Here is a 27,492-nt window from a genome sequence, read left to right as displayed (position 1 = left end):
CCTCGCGCCCGCCTGCGCCTTGTTCTGAAGCTAAGCTAGCTAGAATCACCTCGAGACGGACAGTGCATTTTTGTGGAGTAGTGACAAGAAAATGGCGGAGTGAGTGGGTTGCGCTTTGAAGGAAAGCAGCGACCCTAGGTTTCCGTAAAATATAATACGAACAAAGGAGAACCACATAAAAGCTGTAACTTTCATCAAAAATTTGACAAACAAGAACAATATTGCCCCTCTCGCGGAGGTGGTACAAACAGATTATCGAACCAGGCTTCGCAGTACCACTGGTGTCATTTCGATAGCTCGACGCTAGCAGGCTAGCGACGAGGCACTTGGCGACGGACTAACACGGCACATTAGAAGTGTTTTCAGAATAATTGTTTGGCCTTTTTTCGTGATAAGTGTTGGGTTTATTTTGTATGTTTTTTACTAACTAGCTTGTGAATATCGCATGAGAATAAGCAAAGTCTGTCCTAGTTCGCTAACATTACATTGTTTCAAGTACATAGCCCACGACCAACCAGGATTGTATGTTCACGATATGTTCTGATAACGAGCTGGCCGAGTAGGGGAACCGACGGAGCAGTCCCAGAGAATACTATTTTAAACTGATTGGGGTTGCTCGTGATTTTGAGGATATGGCCAGCAGCAGCGGCTCAAAAGCCGAATTCATTGTTGGTGGAAAATACAAACTTGTCAGAAAAATTGGATCTGGATCATTTGGTGACATATACCTGGCGATCAACATCACAAATGGAGAGGTAATAAACATTTAACTAGTGCTTAACATAGTGTTCGCTGTGTTAACCTACAGCCAAGCCGACTCCGAGATTGAACAGAAGATTGCTTAGTTAGCCTTCCTAACGTTAGCTAGCTAAGTTAGCTGAAATATTTGCCAACGATGCTCAATGAATACCCAGCTAACATTAGCCTAGCTAGCTAACTGTCATCTAAGATACTTGTCGATATTGGCCACACTAAAACGTGTAACCGACTACATAACGTTTGTTTCTTAGAAATAACACTGTTGTACCTAGTTAGTAAATTACGATAGACTATGCATCTGTGACGTTAATAACTAAACGCTGCCTAGCTAACGTGGCTAGTCTAAAGTGTTACTAACTCGGTGGACTACTACGTTAGCTAACTTACTGATCATTTTGTTTTACAGGAGGTAGCTGTAAAATTGGAGTCTCAGAAAGCCAGACACCCACAGTTGTTATATGAAAGCAAACTGTACAAAATATTACAAGGAGGAGTTGGAATCCCACACATAAGGTAATATACGTATTCATTATTTTGGACAATTTAATATCGGAGATGTATGTGGAGAAAAGTCATAGCTAATTGTATAATATTTGTACAGTTACATTTCTCATGCAAACATGTCTGGTTTACTTCCATATGCCAGTTGTAGTTGGTAAGTTAAGCTAGTTAGCTGGCATTAGTTCGCTTTAATCGCCAAGGCTTCCTGATTTTCCTTGATCTTTGCTTATGTAAACGTTCCACTTATACATTCCCTTTAACGTTAATATTATTCTAATGACCCATCCTTCATGAGCCATGTATATTTTCACAATGTGTGTTCACTGCTCTAGTTTTAACGTGCAAAAAAATCACCAGGCCACGAAAAAAAAATCGGTGTGCTGGAAATGGCCGCTCCTCTTTTATTGTTTGTTCCAACATGTCTTCCTTCCCTGTTAGGAAATGGCGGCTCAGCACTAGCGAAAACAACTAGCTTTCTGGGCCAATTGCTTTTGTCTCAAGGTGACTTCAACCCTGAAGTAGGACCATATCTCGCTCTCATTAAACACCTACAATTAGTTTATTTTAGATTTCATGGGTTATAGGGCAATATGTAGAGTATAACTTGGGTAATGGGTTAGTTCACTGACACATTGGTGAAATTAATAATCGAGGCAGGCAGGCTTGTAAACTGGCTGTGCACGTTTAAACAACTGAGTTAGGCTCAATTACCCAGTTGACTTATAATTTATCGATATTATCAGTGATACACAATTGTTTTATGGTGTTGTGACAAGATACACCACTTGTTTGCATTTGACTTGGAAAAGGGGCATAAGGATACTAAAGCCATCAAAGATGATAGGATCAACTTTAATGTCCCCAAGGTGAAAATTCTTGGACACAGTAGTGCCGTTTACAAAATACATTGTACATTACACATTCAGCATAATTTACGCATTTTTATTTTTACCTTTATTTAACCAGTCAAGTCAGTTAAGAACATATTCTTATTTTCAATGACGGCCTGGGAACAGTGGGTTAACTGCCTGTTCAGGGGCAGAACGACAGATTTGTTCCTTGTCAGCTCGGGGGTTTGAACTCGCAACCTATCGGTTACTAGTCCAACGCTCTAACCACTAGGCTACGCTGACGTAGCTACACTAGGCTACGCTGCCGTTAAACCTTACCCAACGTACACATTGTGCACTTCTCAAATAGCCACATACATATTGCATATTTCTCCTATATTCAGCAGAGTACTGAATGTAGGGAAATGTGGAATATGTATGTGGCTATTTTAAGATTGGGTGGAGGCGAAAGAAACGCACACCTGCTTTGGCGAGGTGCTGGCTTGGGTAGAACACTAGGAGCTCAGATACAATAATGCCCCTTCATCCTGGAACATGTTTCAAAATATATTCAAGTTGGGAGATTTAGTGCCCTTGTCGATCAGTCTAAAAACAGGCAACACGGTTTGTGATAGCTGCAGTTGTTTCTAATCTTCAATTGTATCTGCGACTTGTGACTGTTTTTTTACGAGTATATTCTGTCATTTTCTGTCATTTATGTACACGTTGCTATTTCCCTTTTGCTTTCTTGCCAGATCACCTCGTATAATATGCTTTTAACCTCCAATGGGTTTTTAATTAAAAATATATATAATTTAATTACCAACATTTCAACAGACAAGCTTGTCTTCATCAGGGTATAATGACAAACACTGCGGGTCACTAGTTTATATAGTTTCGAGGGAAACACAGGTGTCTGTAATCATGGCTGGGTGTGGCTTGATTTCATTGGGTAATTTACAGAAACACTACCGGTCAAAAGTTTTAGAACTTCATTCAAGGGTTTTTCCTTATTTTTACTATTTTCTACATTGTAGAATAATAGTGAAGACATCACAACTATGAAATAACACAAATGGAATCATGTCGTAATCAAAAAAGTGTTAAATAAATCAATGTTATAGTTGAGATTATTCAAATAGCCTCCCTTTGCCTTGATGACAGCTTTGCACACGCTTGGCATTCTCTCAACCAGCTTCATGGGATAGTCACCTGGAGTGCATTTCAATAAACAGGTGTGCCTTCTTAAATGTTCATTTGTGGAATATTTTAATGTTTGAGCCTAACTTTGCACACCAGCTCCACCAGGAATGCTTTTACAACAGTCTTGAAGGAGCTCCCACATATGCTGAGCACTTGTTGGCTGCTTTTCCTTCACTCTGCGGTCCGACTCATCCCAAACCATCTCAATTTGTTTGGGGGATTGTGGAGGCCTGATCATCTGACGCAGCACTCCATCACTCTCCTTGGTAGAATAGCCCTTACACCGCCTGTAGGTGTGTTGGGTCATTGTCCTGTTGAAAAACAAATGATAGTCCCACTAAGCCCAAACCAGATGGGATGGTGTTTCACTGCAGAATGCTGTGGTAGCCTTGCTGGTTCAGTGTGCCTTGAATTTGAAATAAATCAGTGTCACCAGCAAAGCATCATCACACCATCTCCTCCATGCTTTACGGTGGGAAATAAACATGTGGAGATAATCCGTTCACCCACAGTGCTTCTCACAAAGACACGGTGGTTGGACTCTAGACCAAAGGACAATTTTCCACCAGTCTAATGTCCATTTCTCATTTCTTGGCCAAAGCAAGTCTCTTCTTATTGGTGTCCTTTAGTTGTGGTTTCTTTGCAGCAATTTGACCATGAAGGCCTGATTCATAGTCTCTGAACAGTTGATGTTGAGATGTGTTTGTTACTTGTACTCTGTGAAGCATTTATTTGGGCTACAATTTCTGAGACTGGTAACTCTAATGAACTCCGGGTCTTCCATTCCTGTGGCGGTCCTTATGAGAGCCAGTTTCATCATGGTACTTGATGGTTTTTGTGACTGCACTTGAAGAAACTTTCAAAGTTCTTAATTTTCTGTATTGACTGACCATGTCTTAAAGTAATGATGGACTGTCATTTCTGTTTGCTTATTTGAGCTGTTCTTGTCATAATATGGACTTGGTCTTTTACCAAATAGGGCTATCTTTTGTACCCACTACCTTGTCACCACACAACTGATTGACTCAAACGCATTAAGAAGGAAAGATATTCCACAAATTAACTTTTAACAAGGCACACCTATTAATTGAAAGGCATTACAGGTGTCTTTCCCATGAAGCTGGTTGAGAGAATGCCAAGAGTGCAATGCTCAAGGCAAATGGGTAGCTATTTGAAGAATCTCAAATATATTTGGATTTGTTTAACACTGTTTTGGTTACTACATGATTCCAAATGTGTTATTTCATAGTTTTGATGTCTTCATTATTATGCAGAAAATGTAGAAAATAGTAAAAATAAAGAAACCCTTGAATGAGTAGGTGTTCTAAAACTTTTGACCGGTAGTGTAAATAGAACATATAAAAGCATGAATGGATAATATACCATATATGAGATTGTGAACACCGCCCTAAAAAACTTCCAAACACAGCCAGATGTGATGCAGCCTGGTTTCGAACCAGGGGCTGTAGTGATGCCTGTTGCACTGAGATGCAGTGCTTCAGACCGCTGCACCACTTGGGTACCCTCGATCATTAGGTTCTGGTATTTAGAATGATTTAATAGAAAGATAAGACTACTGGCCCCTCCATGACCCTTCTGGATAACTTTTTTCCCACCTTCTAACGAGGCCTATTTACGGTGCCTTTGGAAAGTTTTCAGACCCCTTGACTTTGTCCACATTTTGTTACATTACAGCCTTGTTCTAAAATGGATTAAATAAATAAGTATTCTCAGCAATCTACACACAATACCCCATAATGACAAAGGAAAAACAGTTTTTTTAGACATGTTTTCAAATGGATTAAAAATAAACATACCTTTATTTACACAAGTATTCGGACCCTTTGCTATGAGAGTCGACATTGAGCACAGGTGCATCCTGTTTCCATTGATCATCCTTGTGATGATCCTACGACTTGATTGGACTCCACCTGTGGTAAATTCAATTGATTGGACATGATTTGGGACGGCACACGCGTGTCTATTTAAGGTCCCACGGTTGACAGTGCATGTCACAGCAAAACCCAAGCCATGAGGTTGAAGGAATTGTCAATAGAACTCCTAGACAGGATTGTGTCGCGGCACATTTGGGGAAGGGTACCAAAAAATGCATTATTGAAGGTCCGCAAGAACACAGTGGCCTCCATCATTCTTAAATGGGAGAATTGTGGTGTCAGCAAAATGCTATGGGGATTTTTTTCAGCGGCATGGGCTGGGAGTAGTCCTGATAGTCAAAGATGAACAGAGAAAAAAAAGTATAGGGAGATCCGTATTTTTAATTTAAAATCAAATTCTCCCCAATTTTGTGGTATCCAAAACTCCCGCACGGACTCGGGAGAGGGGAAGGTTGAGAGCCATGCGTCCTCCGAAACAACCCAACCAAGCCGCATTGCTTCTTAAAACAGCGTGCATCCAACCCGGAAGCCAGCTGCACCAATGTGTCGGGAGGAAACAATGTACACCTAGTGACCTGGTCAGTGTGCATTGCGCCCGGCCCGCCACAGGAGTTGCTAGTGCGCGATGAGAAAAGGATATCCCTGCCGGCCAAACACTCCCTAACCCGGACGACGCTAGGCCAATTGCGCACTGCCCTATGGGCCTCTCGGTCGTGGCCAGCTGCTACAGAGCCTGGGCTCTAAACCAGAGTCTCTGGTGGCACGGCTAGCACTGCGATGCAGTGCCTTGGACCACTGCGCCACCCGGGAGGCCCAGTATAGGGAGATCCTTGATGAAATCCTGCTCCAGAGCGCTCAGGACCTCCAACTTGGGGCGATGGCTCATCGTCTAAGAGGACAACGACCCTAAGCACAAAGCAGGCTTTGGGACAAGTCTTGGAATGTTCTTGAGTGGCCTAATGTGCAGCAACGCTCTCCATCCAACCTGACAGAGCTTGAGAAGACCTGCAGAGAGGAATGGGAGTAACTCTCCAAATACAGGTGTGCCAAGCTTGTAGCGTCATACCCAAGAAGACTTGAAGCTGTAATTGATTCAACAAAGTACTGAGTAAAAAGGGTCTGAATAGTTGTGATTTATGGTTTTAATTTTTAACAAATGTGCTAAAATTTCTAAACCTGTTTTTGCTTTGTCATTATAGAGTATTGTGTGTAGCTTGAGGGGGGAAAATATGAAATACATTTTTGAAAAAGGCTCTCACGTAACACAATGTGGGGAAAAAGTCAAAGGTGTCTACATACTTTCCGAATGCACTGTATACATTGTTGAATATTATGCTCTACCCAACTAGAACAATTTTGACTAGAAATGTTGGGGCTGCCACACTATTTTATCTGCTGTTCTGTACTCTCATAGCCAGTGGTTTTTAGGTACATCAGCATCTGGCTGGTGCACCTGTCTAGGGACTTTTCTGTTATGCAACTCACCTGACATTTTCTTTCCACAACGAGAGTTGGAAGGTTTAATCTGGAAAGTTCTCCAATGCTTTTCCCCATCTCCTGTTTTCATCACATTTTAATTAGACCTACTTATACCCATTTCAGACAATATGTGATGTTACATGTAAACAATACAAGGCCATGTTTATGACCCTCTTTCAAACATCCCCCTGTTTAGCTTATTTGCAGGTATACATACCCCTTGCATACATATTGTGGGTAACTGGCAAAGTGGGGGTGTTGGTTAACCATGCGGCTGTTTGCATTTAATAATATGATAATATAATAATATAATATATGCCATTTAGCAGACGCTTTTATCCAAAGCGACTTACAGTCATGTGTGCATACATTCTACGTATGGGTGGTCCCGGGGATCGAACCCACTACCCTGGCGTTACAAGCGCCATGCTCTACCAACTGAGCTACACAGGACCACATTTAAAATTAGGGAGGTGTTCAACACAATTTATGAATTGACCTGCTAAAAAGCAGAGAACCATTCACACAGACCAGTACTTGTATTTTGGTTACAGGGTCTGTGAAATTGCAGGAATCATGACTTGTCTTTAGGTGGCTTTTATTTTTCCTTTTTTTTTTTTTTTACTGTTTTCAGATGTTTAAAAAAGCTGGTATAAAAATGCAGGTGTGGTATATTAGACATATTTTGGTCTGTGTATGAAAGGGATATTAGACTAGAGCCAGTGGTTAAACTTAAGTGCAAACATTCTGGAAAAATGGTACCACTTAATTGACTCAAGGGTTGTAGAGCCAAGTTATTGAGATGAAAATAATTCCATTATTACCTTCTTCGGAAGCTTGTGCAAACTTTTATTTATTTATTTAGCAGATGCTCTTATCCAGACTGGCTTAAACTTAAGTGCCTTGCTCAAGGACACACTGCTCTTAACCACTAGGCTGCCTGCTGCCTCAGAGAGCCCAACTTCCTCTTTAGTAAAGAAGACCATCAACAGATGAAGTCCACTTGAAACCAAGCCAACTGCCGGCTGTGTGTTGGTATATTCAAACTAAGTTGATGCTTGTTGACCAAGGCATGGTGGTACTGGTAACCTTATCTCTAGAGCTGCATTCTGTTACTTAGCTACATACAGTGTACAGATAAGACCCATTTTGTGTTGGTTAACTATTCATGGATATGCCCAGCCATTGGCTGTTGGTAGGTAAGGAGGGGGTTGGTGATTTCTAATTTGCACAACTGAAAAGTTGGTTATCAGCTGGTGCCTCCAGCAGATACTGGGTGTTACCCAGGCAGGTGACTTCATCTCTTGGGCACCTCAAAGGGCTAAAGGCCATTTCAGAGTTATTGGTACATGAGTGTGAATCGTACATTAATGTGCAGTGCAGGCTTTGAGGCTCAGTGGGTAGTATCAGGAGCTGTATAGTGCTTTTGAATCGAGTTTTAGAATGTTTGTTTGTAAAGGTTACTGTAGGAACTAGCTGAGAGGGTGAAAGAACTCATGGAACTTTGTCAATGCCAGAACAACCTGCTGAACAAGCCTCCCCACAATCAACCAATAGGAAGCCCTACGCAAATAACTTTGGTTCATTTTAAGTCGGAGGTTCCTCGTTTCCGACATGACGTGAACGCAGCATAATCAACAAAGGGAAGTCTTGTTCTTATGCATTTTCTCTTGGGTCCATTGAGATTATGAAACTCGGCTCTTTTTAAAATTCCACCTTTAAAAAATGCTAGGCCTATCGGTTAAATACTTGTTTCTTTCCTTAATTTAGTTTCCTTTGTAGTTACATTTTAGATTGTCTCTAAAGCAGCCTGAGTTTCCACTGATATATTATGTCCATATTTCTCCTGTTTAAAAAAAAGAATCTGCTTATTTTAGAACTATGGAACTATTTAAGAAAAGTGCACGGGTGCCAATACATTTGGCCGCAACTGTACATTGTCTGTACAATTATATTTCTATGGTGAGTTTGAGTAAAGAATTGAGTTTACCCAGATCCGCCAAGATTATCTTTGTATTCACAAGCTATTGTTTGACTGTCAACACTCTATTTGACATTCTCAAATGTAGGAGGATGCTACCTTCAAGAGGTCGTGCCACTTGCTTCAATAGCATATTGATTTTTTAAATTCTTGTTTTGCATTCTAAAGATTGGCAGGTTTATATTGTTCTGCATCTGAACTGTCTATAGGAGTGTTGACCGAGAGTCGTCTGTTCAATTTCCCAAATTTTAGAGAGACCCTGTTTGAATAAAATCAAATCTATGTAGGCTACTGAGCTTTTCAGATGCTTTAGGCACTGTGATTTAATAATGAATCAATGTAGCCTAAACAGAAGGAAAATAATATTTGCAAGGAACTGGAAACATTATATCAACTAACTTAGTCCAGTCAGAAGCTACTGCTAGCAAACTTAAAACATTGTATAAAATATTCTGAGACCTCAGTTTCCCATGCCAGTGAGCTCCAGACAGACACAGCTGTCTGCTATTTGCGCTATGCATAAGAAGTAATCAGGTAGGTCTATTTTATGACGTTTCCCCCGGATCAAAATATGACATTTTTCCTCCCCCCCACACACACTTTCATGCTGAGTGGTTATGTAAAAGGAGAGAGCTGGAAATATTTTTCAAATAGGCTATGTTAAGGAACTATGGTCATTCTCAATGGATGTAAAAACAGACTGTTTACATTGCTGTTTGAGGCAAAGAAAAAATTACTTTCTTTACTCACCATCGCTGGAGCTTTTAAATAAGAAATGTGTCCACTCCTACAATGACAACAGTGGGACTGTAATAATAATGTGTTTAATGCATTAACAGAAATTACCATAACCAAACACTGGATTATAATTTATGATAAGTAACTGTAAATGTACTACTGGTGTGCCATACCCACTGCCCCTGCAATGGATTGAAGCAGACAGGTGTCTCGTGTGCCATACAATTTTTTAAATATATAGTTGTCACTGCTTGACTAAAAATCTCGGCCGACCATCAGCCTATTGACCAATCATTCAAGAGCTTTGCATAGACCTACCAAATTCTAGTACCATACTTTTTGGCTGCCACATGTTGGCTGTTGTGCTTGGGAGTGTGTAAGCTCATAGAAATGCAGAGTTTGGAACTGTTTACTTTATTCAAAGTGTATTTTCTTTGCTGCCATCATGGACGGTCTTGTGAAAGTGTTATTGACTAACCACACCCGTAACTAATTCCGCAAACAAGATCTGTCAGAGTAGCCAAATGGCTGTGTCGACTCTTGCAGTACATCATTCCCAGACAATACCTCTTTGTTTAGAGGAATCTTGGACAAGATGGTTGCCTGGCGACTGCTGGCCTGGCAGTGTACTGGAGAAGTGTTTGGAGTCTCTTTGACCTCGAATGTCAGAGCTGTGAGGATTAGACCGACTCTAACTCTGTGCTCTCTAACCCTGTTTCTAGAGAGCTACACTCATGTAGGTTTTTGCTCCAACCCCAGTTGTAACTAACCTGATTTGACTTATCAACCAGTTAATTATTAGAATCAGGTGTGCTAGATTGGGGTTGGAGTGAACCTACAGGATGGTAGCTCTCCAGGAACGGGGTTGAAGAGCCCTGATTTAACTATTGTCAGGCCAGCCTTAAAAAAACAGTCATCTCTGTTAATGATAGCTGAGGCCTCCTATAATAACTCACTGGAGTCCTAGGGTTTGGGATGGAGTTATTATGACCTACATACAAACAGTTTTTGTCCTAAAGACTAAAGTTCAACCTCCACATACATTTTTGCCTCTGGTTTTGAAATATGAGCTTTGACCACACAACTGTTGCATTAACGGTTATTTTACATAGGCCTAATAAATAACTCTGCAATTGCTATGTAAAGTTTTACAACTGAAATACTGAAAACACTGAAATAACATTTTATGGTTATTATGAATATTGATGCATGGCTGGTGCTGTCTTGCAGGTGGTATGGCCAAGAAAAGGACTACAATGTCCTAGTGATGGACCTGCTGGGACCTAGTCTGGAAGACCTCTTCAACTTCTGCTCGCGCAGGTTCACAATGAAAACTGTTCTAATGCTCGCAGACCAGGTAAAACTAAATTTAATCAACGCTCTTTATCTTCCACTTTGGCCCTTCGCTTAACTTTGTCTGGTTACATATTCTCCAAAGGGAGAATATTACTTGTACATTTCTCATTCTTATGAATTGTTTGAAAATGGACTAAGAAGACCAGTCTCCTTTGAAGTTCTGCGTTAGCTGATTGACCGGCGTTTTCCCCACAGATGATCAGCAGAATCGAGTATGTGCACACAAAGAACTTCATTCACAGAGATATCAAGCCAGACAACTTTTTAATGGGTATTGGCCGTCACTGTAACAAGGTAAGCTTTCAGCAGTTTCCCCCTCCTGAGATGCAGTAAGTTGAGTGAAGCTCTGACCTAGTTTTACTTTTATTTTATACACCATTGTGTGAAGTGATACAAGTAGCCCATATTGTTAATATAACTCTCTTCTTTTGGTGGTTTCATGTATTTTCTTGTGGAAATATTGACTATCTAATCCTCAGTGAGGTCAATGTGATTTAAAAAAATATATATATATGAATAGGCTTCATGTCCTGATAATGGACACTTTCAAGGCTAATTGTTTGTGGTTGGTTTAGTCCACTTGTTATGTGGATGGAATTGTTAGTCACATTTAGGTACTTTTACAATCAGGAAATACAGGCCCTCTTAGACAGCACCATAGGTGTGGATCTGTTTGAGTTCTTAGACAGGACAACAAAAAGGTTTCTGCATGATGTGTAATCCCATTAATTCTTTCCCCTTTGCAGAAAATAATGTTAAGGCGTTTTTGTGAATCTTTTTTTCATATACAAACTGTATCTCAAGTTGCCTGATTTGTATTTTGTTTTTAAATAACTCACTATTTTGAGCCCTTGCAGACAGGCAACATTTGGCAAAGTTAAAGCATGATGTGTGTTTTAACACGGACCTATCCACACCAGCTGTGGCTGTCGTTAGTGTTACTTGATATAAACTCATCAGACTAGTCTAATCAAAATGAAACGGTACCTTTTGGGTATTCAAGGATTGAAGCCTGTATTACCATTTTTGGCAGTGCTGTCTGGAATAAGTGTTTACCATTGTGTGTCTGTGTGAATGCCAGCCTAAAGCGTATTTTATTTTTTTCATACACATGAAATTTTTCACTTTGTTTATTTACTGAAATTGAACAACATTATCAAGGGTGCGCATACAATCCTTTTGGATCGCAAGTTCTGACACTGAACTCAATGGATGGGAAGACTGGCATAGCAGTAGCTTCTGCGATCCCCACTCTATCCTAATGTGTAAATCAACTGCCTTTCTCTTCACCTGAACTCACTTTGCATTCTGCTTCCTATCTGCTGTTTTACAATGGTGCTTATATGCCCCTTAGCTTGTGCCCAATAGGGTGGTCGCCTTTAATTTAGGAAGTGTGTTTCTGAAATAGTCTTCATTTGGACATGGCTCCATTGGTGAAAATAAATCTCTGCCAAAGAGCAATTGTTAAACCTTAACCTTAATCCCCCCTCTTAATAGATTGCATGTGAACACTGCACCAACACTAGCTTCCTCTCTATGGTTTGGAGAGTGATACTCCGCTTGTTTTGTTGCTTTGTCCAGGGCTGCTCTATCGAAATCCTCTAATCAAGAGCCACTATCACAAAGGCTGTCTTGTCACGCGTTTCTCACAGCTGTACTAAATCTACTCTATGTATTGACGGCTACATGCAGATTAGTTTATGCTTCTTTCTTGTACTGCACGCTTTTCCTCTATTTGGCGCTGTAGAGCTGCTAATTGCCAGATTGGGCTTTTCCAAAGTCTGCCAAAAGTATTCTACCCTCTTCCTTACTGAAGGTATCTACTGTTTCAAAGCCGTTTCAGGATAATACAAAAAAAAATATTTTTTTAATTGGGGGACCCATTGCTTCATGTGAGATCTCAAGGAGGTGGTGGGTTGGGTGGCTGCATTTTTCAAAGCCTTTTCACGCCTTATTGCTAAATGAGTACCCATGTTAGGGAATGGCCTTCATTATTTGAGTTCTCTTTTAACCCTAGTTGTGCCAGTCAGTCAACTGCGTATTGGGTTCTGCACTCAGGCAGACTGTTGGTCCAAATTTTTAGAATGATTATGGTACTAAGCAATTATACTGTGGCCAATGCTAGCATTAAATGCTGCAATATCAAAAATCCAATGCAAAGTCAAAAACATATAACAGGCTTGGAAATACTGGGCGTTTTTTTACATGAAAGAATAAAATCTGGATTGGGCCGTTATATTGTCTTCAATTCTGCCTCTGAAATTGGTATTGCAGTGTGGACTGCATATCCTGCAGGATATCTCCCTCCCGCCCCCATCTGCCAAGCCTAAATACTGACTTGCATCTAAGCCAAGGCTAACTCCTAGGAAGTCCTACCACAGATTCCTCTCTGATTTTAGCTCATGCTTTGCTGGTGGATGAAGGTTGGCCTTTGGCTTTCTCTTCCCCTTCTCCTCCCTCTCCTCCCGTTCTTTTTCTGAGCCTTGGTGTTGCCTGTCTGCGCTGGCCTTGTGGGATTGTCAGCAATCCTGTTTGATGCACTGCACCCTCTATTTGTTCAGTGTTTGGAATCTCCAGTGGGGAAGAGGAAAAGAAGCTTGGCTGTTAGTTCTTCTCAGGACCCATCTTTCTCAGGATTAAACCAGGTCTGAAACTACAACCGCCTCTTAATACTCCCCCAAATTGTGTTTGCTTTTGGGATTTATTTTACCCATTTAGGAGTACTACTTTTTTTATTTCATTAATTTGGTGAACACCATATTGGCATTAAACCAGACACACATGCTAAACAAATCTAGAGATGAACACCTACTCCAGATTGCAGGGATCTGTGTTTAGGTGGATGAAGGACATATGGTGACTAGTAGTGGAAGATGCTGTCGGATTTTGTGAGGAGGACGTGCTCCTCATTTGAAGTCGTCACCGCGCCCACTAGGCTAATTTTATATTTTGGTTTCTTTTCCATTTCCTTGGCGCTGTTTCTTGAGATTTACTTGCCAGTTAAACAGAGGATTATATTTCTCTTGGTTTCACAAATTATTATCTCTTGTGGTTTCAGGATATGTCATCACAGAAAATGTGTGTTGGCCAAAATGAGCCAACATTGAGTTGAGGGCAATTTTCTTAAATTCCTACAGAATTTTTTGTAGGCTCAGCAGTACTGTAGCTACTTGACCTGCATGTAGCATTATAGTGGGTTAACTGCCTTGTTCATGGGTAGAAAGACATATTTTTACCATGTCAGCTTGGGGATTCGATCCAGCAATCTTTCGGTTACTGGCCCAACGCTCTAACCACTAGGCTACCTGCTGACCCATGATGAGAAGAGAAAAAATCATGTTTGGAAGATGTAGGACCTGAAAGGCCAGATCGGGGACCAGCCAGGCAGATTGGTGTGGTTAGCTTACGCTTGCTCGCAGATTAGCAGACCTAGAGTTCAAAATTTTTCAGTTCCTGTTTTTCAGCGGGGAAGTGAACTTGACTCCTTGAAGGTTAATTACTAGTATGGCTTTGCAACCAGAATCCTCAGTCTGAAACTCTTCTGATGAAACATACTTTGACTTTTAAAAGTATCTAGGTTTGTGCTGCTTTGTTTCACAGTTTGCTTGGTTAGAGTGGGCCTGTGAAGTCTTTGGTTGCTTTTGAAACGGTTGTGAATGTTCAGGAAATGGTATGTATGGTATGGTTGTTGAAGATTGAACTAAGAACCAAAATTCAAAGAAATGGAGTGACTCTGCATGTTAGAGTTGAAACCAACATGTAGCCTATTTTGAAAGTCATTGGCTTGTCAGATACAGTTCTGATGTTGAAGTATCATTTACAAGGTAACTGACCACCCATTCACAGGGACCTTGAATATTAGCAGATGGAGAAGAAAATGGGATGCTTTTCATCAGAACAAGTGTTTTTTTTTGGTGAAATTGTCCTCCACACATTGAATAGATTGTGTATTTGGACCACATTCTCATTTCTACTGATGGTTTAAATTATGACACTAAGTTTCAGCAATCCTTCGACTGTACGCATTGCTCATGCAAGTGCTGTAGTGTAATGGTTGGCTTATTTTCACATTTTAAAAAACTCACCATTTATGTAGTTCTTAAGGACCTAGACCAAGGTGAAGTCAGTGAATGTTCAAATGTCTTACCAGATAGCAGCTTACTTAAACTTAACACTTCCTTGATTTTCTATTTCAGCTCTGCAGGTTTAATGGAAGCTCCTTCAGCCCCTGCTTTTGTTCTGTGAACACTGGAACATTTTATTTAGAGTGGCCATTGTCCTCGCTACGTTGTGTATTTATAGACTCTGAAATGTTTCATTCTGCCTGCAATGTTGCTATTGAACACCAGCTGAGGGTATATCAAGGTAGAGGACAAAGGTGCAAGTTAATGAATACTGCGGAAAAGGGAGTGTTACTTAGATTACAGCAAGTGGACAGTTGTGTGTGAAACTGACTTTCCTCCCGGCCTGACTTTTCAGATCGAAGCGTCACAATATAACGTTCCGATAGGCGTAGACGGGAGGAAATGAGGTTTGAATCCCCAGCTGAGCCAAGCAGGCATAGGCACGGCTGAGTGGATCTGCCAGTCCGGTCACTGCTGCCTCAGTGAAAAACGTCTGTTGGGTGAGGCACTCAGGGACTGCAATCTGCAGTTGTGTGTGGGCAGTAGAGTGGAGAAGTATGGCAGGCAGTCAACAAATGAGATCATTCTGATCTGAGACAAGACTGTGATGGCCGGGGCTTTCAACAACCATAAAGAGCTGTTAGCAGGCAGGGAGCTATTAGTGAATGAAAACCTTCGTGAGTTTGCTGCAGAGATTCCATCTGACTCTGACCCCTGGGTGTTCCCTGATCCTGCCAGCACAGTTTTTCATCGATAATAAGCAGGGGCCTTGAGGATGGCTGCCTCGCTAGTAAAATGGTACACGGAGCAGAGCAGGATATTTGAAGAGTAGACCCATGATCTCGCACAGTGGCAGCTTCCATTTTGTCAATCGTTCCCTTTGAATCAGGATATCTCTAAAATGTCAATGTTTTTTCTTTCCCCCATCCTTTCAGTTGTTCCTCATCGACTTTGGTCTGGCCAAAAAATACCGGGACAACAGGACACGACAGCACATACCTTACCGAGAAGACAAGAATCTCACCGGCACAGCACGCTATGCCAGCATCAACGCGCACCTGGGCATCGAGCAGAGGTAAGAGATCGCCACCCAGTAACTATAGTCATCTGGAATCTAGTTCAGCCTTCGCTGGATATTCTCTTCTCACTCCTTATCGTTTGCACTCTTTCAGCCGGAGTGATAGGATTCCTAGGGATTAATATAGAGGTTAATATGTCTTTTTGTGCACTTTATGCCACATTTTTGAGTGGCATGAAGGAGCTTTTGATGTTCAGACTGTGTTCCAGCTGGGGCTGCAAGCTGGCTCTCTGAGGACTTGTCTTCAAGATGACCAAGCTGCACTCATTGGTCGTGTTAGAATCTAGCCTCCACCAACAGCTTGGCTGACCCAGAATCCTAATTTTGACAAACAGGGCTGTGTGATTTAGCCAGTCATGCTTCCATTATATACCAAAACTCTGCATTGAGCTGTACAGTAGGCATGGAAGTCCAAGACTAGATGTTTTTATTTTATTTGTATTGCATATTACAGCAACGTAAGCGTGCAGTAATTTTCTTTAAACCTTTGATACGTTGTGAGCATTGACTTTCGTAATAAGATAGAATTCAACATTTCTAGAAATCCTTTTGTTCCTGTCTAAACAGGCTTTTTATGAATGTTGGTTTTCATGTCATTTGAAGCATTCCGTTGGGATATAAAAAAACAGTATGTGGCTTCTCTACTGAGCCGTGCTCCAAAAACAAAATATATGAAGTAGTGGAGAAGGATTGCCTTCTGTTGAAACACCGTAACAGGATAGACATCCCACCCTCTAATTCAAGTGAATTATTCAATGACAGTCCCTGCTTGCACTTTACCAGTTAAATGCTATGTTACTGGTCTGAAAGTTAGTGTACAGCTTAGCCATTACAATTACAAAGGGCCTTGAGATTAATGTCAAATATGTTGCTCTTGAACCAACCGTGATGTTACCTTTTTACGTGCTGAATACTAAATGTCTCTGCTTGTTTGTTTCTAGTCGCCGAGATGACATGGAGTCGCTAGGCTACGTCCTGATGTACTTCAACAGAACCAGCCTGCCCTGGCAGGGTCTAAAGGTAGGCCAGGCAGGTACTCTAGGGCTCCCAGTCCACTATATAAGTGGTTCATATTTCACCAACTCACATTGAAACCAACTTGCTCGTTCGCCACAGCTTTTCCTCCATGATTCTGCTACTAGATCCCCCCCCCCCCCCCCCCCCAATAAAATAAACGGATTGTCAGCTGTCTCCATAACTTGATTTCAGATTATTTACAATTTCTATGACTTATTCACATTTGCATGTTTTATTTTATAGTTGGATTCTCTGACCACTTCAGGAATTAAATTGTTTAGCATGACATAATATGCCTTGTACAATGCAGAATGTTAGCTAGCCTTGTAGATAACCCCTAATGTTCCATTCAAGTTGTAGTGTTGAGGTCAGCTACTTCCCAAAGGTTTAGCTAGATACCTTTTTATTTTTTATGAATAAATACTCCAGAGATATGGGGTGCCTTGAGTGTACTCAGTTATATGCTTTTGTAAAGTCACCAAGACTTGCATTTGCAGCATAATGCGCCTTCCCCCTTTCTGACGCTACAAGGGTTAAATAGGGAACACGAGAGATCTGTGCTGTGTTAATGTAATTGCATGGAACAGCAGCCTACGGTGATAGAAACTAAAGTCCTCAGCAAGGTGTTGGGTACATACCTACAGAACCAAGCCATTCTTCATATACATACAGCCCCAGTTGCCCGGCCTATCAAGATAGGCTATGTCACAAAACACTATGTACACATATTTGTATTACTGAGAAAAATATTAAACTTCCTCAAACGTCCCAATATTTTCCTGAATATTTCCCTTAGGTGGCTCTTTCACGGTGCTTTAAGTCACATCAGGCCAAACTAATACATTACATTACATTCTGTATGGACCACTGACCTCACCGGCAGTGACAAGCTTGTGTGTGTTGAGAAATTGCAAAGGGTAGTGTTAAACTGTGGTGCACAACATTTTCATTTCTCGCCCACATGTTCCACAGGCTGCCACAAAGAAACAGAAGTACGAGAAGATTAGCGAGAAGAAGATGTCCACTCCAGTTGAGGTTTTGTGTAAGGTGAGTGAACATAGAAGAATCGACCTGGCACGCCCACCAGCGGACTGAGTTGGTCCTATTTTTATTTGGTGCCTCCGGGTCAGAAAGGTAGATGCTTACTATGGAAGTCCTTGAGTAGCCACATCTGCCAGTGAAGTACGAGCCTGTTTGAAGGAGTTCTAAAGGCTGTCTTGTAGCGTACGAGAGTAGAGATGTTGGCTGGTGTCACTAATCTAATCCAGTCTTTAAATAGTGGCTGTTGTGCATCCATCACCTTGGACCTGAAAGCATGATGGCCATTGCTCATTAAAATACTTAAGTAGCTGGCTGAGAAAGTGTGCTGCTGAACCTGATGCCTTGCATTAGGCTGTGGACTAACTTGTGAAACACGCTCGCTCTTTTCTTTCGGTAACTTGCCTTACCAGAATGCATCTCAAGAGTATTTTTTGGCACCGACTGTCATGGTAAATAATGTATACATGACCGTATGCCAGACAGTTGGGCATGGATCGATAGATAACCTTCTTACTCTCCTGCGGTTGTTTCCAGGGTTTCCCAGCAGAGTTCGCCATGTACCTGAACTACTGCCGTGGGCTGCGGTTTGAGGAGGCACCTGACTACATGTACCTGCGTCAGCTGTTCCGCATTCTCTTCAGGTGCTTGTCATTTCTCAACCTCTAACATGAACCTCTCTGTCCCCAAGGGAGCTGAAATGCACGTGCACCAAATCACATGTTTCTCTCACTGTCGAGACCCACGAAGCAGGAAAAATGAATTGGTTGCATTGCATGTAAAGCATATGGGGTCCTTAAGGTGTACTAGATATTAAAAATAATGAAGTGTTCTTTGTGAAACAACAGTGAAAGGAGCAACCTCTATAGACCTGTGTTTTTCATTTAGTCTCTTTCTGCTTTTATATATGTTTAGGCTGAAAACAATTTGTCCTTTGGCAGCAGTAGAGTTGATGAATATAGGTGAGCTCAGTGTGACTGCATGTCTGAAAGTGTCTGTGTGTCTAGGACTTTGAACCACCAGTACGACTACACGTTTGACTGGACGATGCTGAAGCAGAAAGCAGCCCAGCAGGCTGCGTCCTCAGGGGGACAGGGGCAACCGGCACAAACTCCCTCAGGCAAGCAAACTGACAAACCCAAGAGTAACATGAAAGGTTAGTAGCAAAAAGCCAAGCGACGTTTCAAGTGCAAAAATGGAGACGCCAATTGCTTTCATTTTCGTTCCCCCTTCAAAGTGCTTGGGAGAAAAATATTTTTAAAAAGTGGATTTGGAACATTATTAACTCCCAGCGGATTAATGAGACCACAAACAACACAACAGTGTTAGTTCGAGGAGGCCCCTGAAAGATAAAGAGAAATTCAATTGGTCTGTCTTGCAGATGCAAAGACGTCCTTGGGAAATTTGACTACTAACTTTGTACCCCAATGTATTTTATTCTTCTCTGGGACAAAGGGTTGTGGCTTTATTATCTTCTGTGGGTGTTAAAATTGATTTCCCTCTTGAATTAACCCCTTCTCTAAATGATGTACGATTGACTCTTGATTTCTCACAATCATTGTTCCTGGATCTAACACTTGTTAATCGTTATTGTAATGCTCTCATATACAGTGGGAGTGAGATTCTAGCCACACACTGCACACACATGTATGATACAATTGTTCATGGTAATAAATGGCCACCTGTTTTGATGTGGATTTTAGTGCTCATGTGATGTGACTCTTGAATAACCTCTTTTAATTCCAGTCTCTCCCCTCCCTCTCGTAGAGGGTATCCCGGGTGCCCAGGGTTGATGTCAGAGGAGTCAACCCAATTTTTCAAAAAACCTGAAGCAGTTTTCATCAGGTGATGACTAGGATTTCCACAGGGATTAGGCAATAGCCCATTTAGGTGTGTAATCTCTGGCATGAAATTGCAGAGCAGCCTTCCACTTGACCTGTATTGGTAGTAAAAGGAACACTTATACCAAGTCAATGCCTCACCCCGTTTTACTTAAAACCACCATAGTGGTGGTGTTTTATTTGTCCCCACCCCAAATTAAACAGCGACTTCGCCTAAGATGCAATTTATCATTTTCAAAATGGCGTATGTGGCATCGATTTGAGTCAAACATTGATTAGTGTCAAAATTCCCTACAAAGTGTAAATAGGATCATTTTGGTCTTAGTCTTGTCCAATATTGAGATTTGAGAGATGATAGGAAAGAATTATGTTAAATAATGAAGGGTACCATAACATTTTCTGTGGGTTGGGTTTATTTTAATCCTACCCACAGCTGCCAGCACCCAAGTAATCATCAATTCGGAGCGCAGCGGCACACGACCCGATCATAATGCACATGGTTAATTTAATGACATTCGATATCCCAATGGGGTTAGTTAATTAAGGACCATCAGTAAATTACACAATGTTAATGGGACAATATTTTAAAAAGTTGAACTCCAAATTTCAATGACTTAAAAAACTTAAACCAACTAAATTGCAGAAATTCATATACAATTATTGAAAGCATTTAATGAGAAAAGATGTGCAACATAAAAATATTGTCCCATTTTGCATTGTGTAATTTATTGACGGTCCCTAACTATCCCCAGAGATGGGCTATCCAAAGTTTAACCAAATTTGCCATGGTCACACAACAACGGGCTGAATCGAATTGGCTAAATAAATTGGCTAACTCTTCCCACCTGTGAACACCCACATGAAACTAACTCAGGTTTGAATTCAGTTATGGCCGCTAGCATTTCTTAATGAACCAAATCTAAAATGAGGCCAAATCAGGAAGTGTAGTTGCCCTTTAAACCATAGCTGTCACATTGGCCCAGAACTCACTGCTCCACACACACCATGTGTTTGTACACACAGTGCATGGAGGACTCAAATGAAGCCCTCCCACGTGTATTAGTCCATAGGTGCCTGGTTCCAACATTTTAGGCAGGGCTGAATTAAATTCTCAATGCACAATCGGATGAAGTATTTATTAGACAAAAAATGTTTTTGGTTTGAATGCAGGTTGATTGGGGAGAAAAAATGCCCATGTAAATGGGTGATGTGACCTGGATGGCACCCCTGAGAGGGCTCAGTGTATCGGTCCTGCTCTTCCCCAGCACTCCAGCCCCTCTGACTTAGCACATTACATTTTCTGCTCCTCTACCATTTTGTTTGTGTGACGTATTGTTGGTTAAACCGTGTTTCGAACAGGGCTTCCTGTGGCTTATATTTACTGTGGGTTACAGTTTTTTTTGTATTAGATGTTCTCTCTGACGTCAGGCAAATCATTGTTGGCCCCTCTGTTGGCCCGAATTATACCAGTGCTGTGTCTTCACTGCCGAGAAGAGCTTTGAAATCCATTAAATATGAATAGGAAATCAAAGCACGAGGACTCTCTATGCCCCCCCCCCCTTTGAAGGAACATCCCGCATGATGGCACTGAACAAGTGCTGTGAGGGGCTAGTTATAAATATTATTTTGTTGATGACGTGGTATTGGTCTAATCCATTGTGTACACGGTGTCTGTTTTAGTATGTGGACTCCATGCACACAGTAGCCTGCAGCACAGTTGATCTCTGCTTATGTGCCTTTCATGCAGGGGTGGAGAAATCAAAGTTTTACCTTTGTAAATGGACCCCCAGCCTTTTTATCTCATGTTTTTGTTATGAAGATGTATAGAAAGGACATGTTATAACAAGCCATGTTGACAATCAGGCAAATACAAGTAGCCAAAGCTCAAAGCAAACTCCGTTAACCCAGCCATACTCTCAAAACATTTTGATGATCATCACCATGTTGCTGTGAAGTCTCCTAAAGGCTATTTGCTATATTAGAAGAGGCTTGATCCTTTAATGGTTTGCATATGGAGAATTGAGCTGCCCTTTCACCCCTGTGAGTGAGACTTGTCTGTTGCATCAGCTGGTCCCTACAGACACTTAAAACGCCAGGAACATCCGTCAGATCAGTGTTAGGTTTTGAATTGAACCAACAATTCACATTGAGCGAAAGCTGCAGACCATTTCATGTGTAATTAAGACCCATTACTTTTGCTTATTTGCATGGTGGATTAATCCTCTGACTCTGTAGACACCCTCCCATGTCATCCCTGCAGCAAAACTACTGGAGGGTACAGCTGTAGAGGAACGTGACTCGTGAGAGCTTGTGTGAAAAATGCTTCTCAAATCACTCAGATCTGATGAGATCATGTCCTGACTTGCGCTGCACTCATTTAACCTCTCTGGGATATATGGGACGGTAGCGTCCCACCTCGCCAACAGCCAGTGAAAGTGCAGGGCGCCAAAATTCAAAACGACAATCTCATAATTAAAATTCCTCAAGCATACAAGTATTTTACACCATTTTAAAGATAAAATTCTCATGAATCTAGCCACAGTGTCTGTTTTCAAAAAGGCTTTACAGCGAAAGCACCACAAACGATTGTTAGGTCACCACCAAGTCACAGAAAAACACAGCCATTTTTCCTGCCAAAGAGAGGAGTCACAAAAAGCACAAATAGAGATTAAATGAATCACTAACCTTTGATGATCTTCATCAATGACACTCATAGGACTTCATGTAACACAATACATGTATGTTTTGTTTGCTAAAGTGCATATTTATATAAAAAAATCCAATTTTACATTGGCGCGTTACGGTCAGTAGTTCCAAAAGCATCCAGTGATTGTGCCGAGAGCCACATCAATTTACAGAAATACTCATCATAAATGTTGATGAAAATGAAAGTGTTATACGTGGAATTAGATATATTTCTCCTTAATGCAACCGCTGTGTCCGATTTTTCTTTTTAGTTAAGGAAAAAGCAAACCATGCAATAATCTGAGTACAGCGTTCAGACAACAAAGCAGCCAAAAAAGATATACACCATATTGTGTAGTCAACATTAGTCAGAAATAGCATTATAAATATTCACTTACCTTTGATGATCTTCATCAGAATGCACTCCCAAGAATCCCAGTTCCACAATAAATGGTTGATTTGTTAGATAAAGTTAATCATTTATGTCCAAATAACTTATTTTGTTAGGGCGTTTGGTAAACAAATCCAAACGCGTGTTCAGGTCCAGCTGAACGTCGGACGAAAAGTTATATTACAGGTCGTAGAAACTTGTCAAACTAAGTATAGAATCAATCAATCAATGTGTTTATCATAAATCTTCAATAATGTTCCAACCGGAGAATTCCATTGTCTGTAGAAAAGCAATGGAACGAGAGCTAACTCTCCCGTGACCGCGCCTCACGAGCATGTGGCACTCTGACAGACACCTGGCTCAATCCCCTCTCATTCGCCCCCACTTCGCAGCAGACGCCTCAAACAAAGTTCTAAAGACTGTTGACATCTAGTGGAAGCCTTAGAAAGTGCAATATGACCCCATTTACACTGTATATTGGAATGGCAAAGAGTTGAAAAATTACAAACCTCAGATTTCCCACTTCCTGGTTGGATTTTTCTCAGGTTTTTGCCTGCCATGAGTTCTGTTATACTCAGACATCATTCAAACAGTTTTAGAAACTTCAGAGTGTTTTCTATCCAATACGACTAATAATATGCATATATTAGCATCTGGGACAGAGTAGCAGGCAGAGTACTCTGGGCACCTTATTCATCCAAGCTACTCAATACTGCCCCCGTCACCAAGAAGTTAAACCCACTGGATGAGGCTCGGCATGCATCATCAATGGGCGAAGGCTTGCTTGAGGAAGACAAGATTGTAGGAGCCCATAAGAAAGATTAAGGAATCCTCACATCTTTTAGGATTGTTGTGCTCATGTTTGTGTCCTGTGGATTGGCACCTCTCTAAAGGCCAACTGCTGCATGGGTGTGCTGCATGTAATTGGTTAATGGCTGTCTTTAAAGGTTACCTTCCACTGCAGACAAGTATGAAGGAAGTGTGGCTCACATAAGCAGGCCACATCCCTATTTGTCTTTTAACTGTGTTTTTGTTTGATCTCTGTAACGTTGCCCTTTCAAATAGGTTTATTGATAAGCCGCATTGTTTCCTTCATCACCGTTCCACTAGTGTCTTTCTGTCTGTACTCACTCCCCTGTACACTACACAGCTGCTGTTGTCACCTGTGCTAGTTGTGAACCTCTTAAGCTGAAGTGGTGGTTAATGTTTTCATTACAGGAGGCTCAGAGTAAAGGCTGCATAAATGTTTGATTCCCCCATCTCAGGCACTCTGCAGCAGCAGGTCCCAGCTTTGCTGCAGAGCGGGACTGGTGACTGGGCACTTTTATGTTACAGGGATGGAAAATTGCAGTGACTTAGTTGGCCTCGTTTATAGCAGTCGCTCAACCCTGTTTGATAACCTGTTCTACTTGATGTGTAACCAATGGCCCCTCTGTCTCTTCGTTTGTCTTGCAGGTTTCTGAGCAGTAAGACAATGAAAGGAAGCAGAGCAGAGTGGCCGTAGCAGGATTTGCCTTCTAATCACACCCCGGCATCTAGGATCAAATTCACCAGAACCTGCCAGGCATTGTGGGCAACCCTTTTTTCCTGTTAAAGAACTATTCCTTCCATATACTATATATGTAATCGCTCTATATAGATAACATGCTCTGCATATATCTATATATTGGTATGTATATACTATATCCACACAGAAAGCAGGCTTGGTTTTTCCGAAGCTGTAGCCTTCTCTATTGTCCTGTCCCTGAAGATTTTTTGTTTCTTCAAAACGGAAAACTAAGAAATGGTTGGCTCACTGCGGATGTTTGTGCACCTGCCAATACTTTCCCCTTGATACTTTCTCCCTCTGAGAGCTGCTGTTTGGGTGCCTCCCTCACGTCATGGCTGCCTGTCAGAGCAGCTTTGCCCCCATTCCCTCTGTCACCGAGTGTGGCATGATGACCCAGACACACGTCAGTCAGATTGAACATTTGAAACAACCATTTTCTCTTCCTTATTCAACTTTTTTCCCTCATCCTCAAGCAAAATGAAAGATGTAATCTGAAACTGTTTCCTTTATGAAAAGGTAATTAAGATTCTGCCTGCAGATATGTGCTAGAAGAGCTTCTAATGTGAAGATGAAAACACTAGGTTTCTCTTTAGAATGCTGCATTAATATTGTACTTCTGAAGTCTCAAACAACAAATAAAAAATATGAACTCCACAAAAGCATATTCATTATAAATTAGGCACCACTTGACTAAACCTATTTGTAAATTGCTTAGAAAAAATGATGCATCAATGAATTTATTTTGAAAATGTTTTTGTTTTATGTAATTGCTATGATGGATGGCCTCAATGTTCCGTTTTTGAGACAGACAAACGTGCTCACTCCACCCGCCCTTCCTGTTATAATTTATATATATATATATACACTTTTTTTAAAATCAGAACTTTTTTTTCCCGTTTTATAGTCAGTCGTCTTTCCCTGTATTGAATTGATCATTTTGGGGAAAGGGTGTTTTTGTTACTTTCTAAGGGGAAGCAGATCCTGTTGTAAAATACTCTGGGACTTTCTCTCTGCAACTACATATTGCTGCTGCATAGAGTAGCAACCGTTTCCTAATTTTCCTTTTTTTTTATTGCGAAGAAAGTGTTGGAGGGTTGTTGTTTTTTTTTATATACTTTGAGTCTTGTAAGGCAAGTACCATTTGGATTTCAGTCAGCCTGTAGTCACAACAGATGTACACCAGGGGCAGTTTGTCTCCCCCCCATTATTCCCGCTGACCCAGCATTAGCTATTTTACAGCTGGACGTTCTATAAAAGTGTAATTTATTCCCTTTTAGCATGTCAGAATAAATTCAAATGACTTGTCAGCACCACTGTCCCAGTCTGTAATTTGAAGAACACACTGACTTCTTATGCCTTATGCCTGGATGATGATGATGGCTGTTGAAGAAAGGGAAAAAAAGCATTTTTTTTGCTTTCCATTTGCTTGTCTTTACACATTTACCTGTTGACTACCACACAACCTTAGTATTGTAAGCATTTGGAAACTGGAGACATCGGCAGGATTGGGGATAGATAAGGAAAGACTTTATTTCAAAGATATCAGACTGATTGCTCTAGAAAAAGGGACACATTTGTGGAAATGGTCTAAAAAGGTATTGCTGTAATCTAGAAAAAGCAGTTCCTGGTAAATGATGTTGATGGGTAGTTGTAGGTGCTTGTGGTGGTGTTTTGAAAAAAAAATCTTCCAGGATTTATATCTGTAAATATTAAAATGGCTTCAAATGGCTGTCGTGGAAAATCGTTTTAATTATCTACACCTCATCAACTCTACATAAAACTGGCCAAAGCAAAGAAGAATCTGGCCTAGCAGTAAGTCCTCTGTATGAGACTCATATGCCTCATTATACACTTGTAGGACAATGGTAGTGTCAAGGGTTAGTGGGACAACTGTGAAGGAATGTGGGAACTATACAATAGGTTTAGGAGCAAAGTGCAATGCAACAGAAGGTACCCCCCCACACACACACACACAGCATGGAAATGGGACTATTTCAAGTAAAAGTTGACATCCCCCTAACAACATTGTTGGGGTGTTTGCATTGTTATGTAGCATCTGTCAGTGTAGTCATAGTGCATTGCCAGTCCTGCATGGTCACTTCCAAAGCTGGTAGGATATGTAGCAAAAGTGAAGTGATCTAAGATGCTGTATCTCTCAATAGCACACTGGCAATATATCCCCCAGTTTGTTTTCTGGTTTTGTGTAAATACCTAACTGCCTTTGGAAAGTCAGAGTCCTAGAAGGGACCTTGTGTGTGGCCAGGGATTTGTCAACCATGGCTCACAAGACACCAGACTGCTTAGAGAAATGGATGGAGTGGAGGATGGGAGGGTTTTTAGACCAAGAGAGAGGTCTGTGAGACTTCATTCTCCAGGCTAGGAAGACACAACAGCACAAGGGTTGCGACAGGGTGAGTGAGGCATGTTTGTCATTTTATCCATTGTGAGGTGAACACATGCAGAAAGCAGCTGTTTGCAGAGAAAGAGAGGCCCCAGACAGCCTTCTGGTTGGACAAAAGGGGTGGCACTGTGGAGAGTAAAAAAACAAGGCTAGTATGTGAGCTAGGTAAATAAAAACAGTAGGTCAAACTTGAATCTCACAATTTGTCACTGTTGATGTTTTAAAGGTACGATATCATCCGCCATTTCAAACTGTTCAATTCAACCATTATTGACCCACAGCAGTAGCCCAGTGTCTTGGAAAGGATACTATTTTGAAAAACAGTATTCATAATTATTATTATTTTGCTAATTAACCAATCCCATTCAGGATCCAGATTAATTCACCATCTCAGTAATAGAGAATTTATATAACTACCTCAGTGCCGCCTCTTCGTAAAAGGCTCCTAAGCAGAGGAATGGCCTCGACGTGATACAGGCAGATCGAGTGGTTGGGAGGTATCACATGCTGATCTGGCTCCCCCCTTTCCCTCTCCCTGATGGGGTTTTGTCTAGATGGGATACAGTTTATGCTAAAATTGTATTTTCGGAGCAGACTAGGAGAATTAACGTAACAGGTTAGGTGAA

General features: G+C 41.2%; 1 protein-coding gene across 8 annotated transcripts; it reads left to right on the top strand.

Annotated features, from left to right (window-relative positions):
• On the top strand, positions 1-26,194 carry LOC124011363 (casein kinase I-like). 8 transcript variants are annotated; one of them, XM_046324666.1, is made up of 11 exons: positions 1-755; positions 1,166-1,272; positions 10,617-10,743; positions 10,938-11,036; positions 13,304-13,387; positions 15,802-15,941; positions 16,886-16,973; positions 17,934-18,008; positions 18,537-18,643; positions 19,007-19,119; positions 24,372-26,194. In XM_046324666.1, the coding sequence occupies exons 1-11, from the start codon at positions 633-635 to the stop codon at positions 24,377-24,379; spliced, it is 1,071 nt and encodes a 356-aa protein (XP_046180622.1). In that variant the 5' UTR covers positions 1-632; the 3' UTR covers positions 24,380-26,194. The 8 variants fall into 8 exon arrangements, with proteins under 8 accessions (XP_046180622.1, XP_046180618.1, XP_046180621.1 ...); XM_046324662.1 differs by having other exon boundaries at positions 3-755; positions 19,007-19,155; XM_046324667.1 differs by having other exon boundaries at positions 6-755; positions 16,886-16,964.
• Positions 26,195-27,492: the final 1,298 nt, after the last annotated feature.

This window comes from Oncorhynchus gorbuscha, linkage group LG23, assembly GCF_021184085.1.
Source record: "Oncorhynchus gorbuscha isolate QuinsamMale2020 ecotype Even-year linkage group LG23, OgorEven_v1.0, whole genome shotgun sequence".
Lineage (NCBI taxonomy): Eukaryota > Metazoa > Chordata > Actinopteri > Salmoniformes > Salmonidae > Oncorhynchus > Oncorhynchus gorbuscha.
Note: the sequence above shows the minus strand (reverse complement) of the source record. Positions and strands in the feature narration are given on the sequence as shown.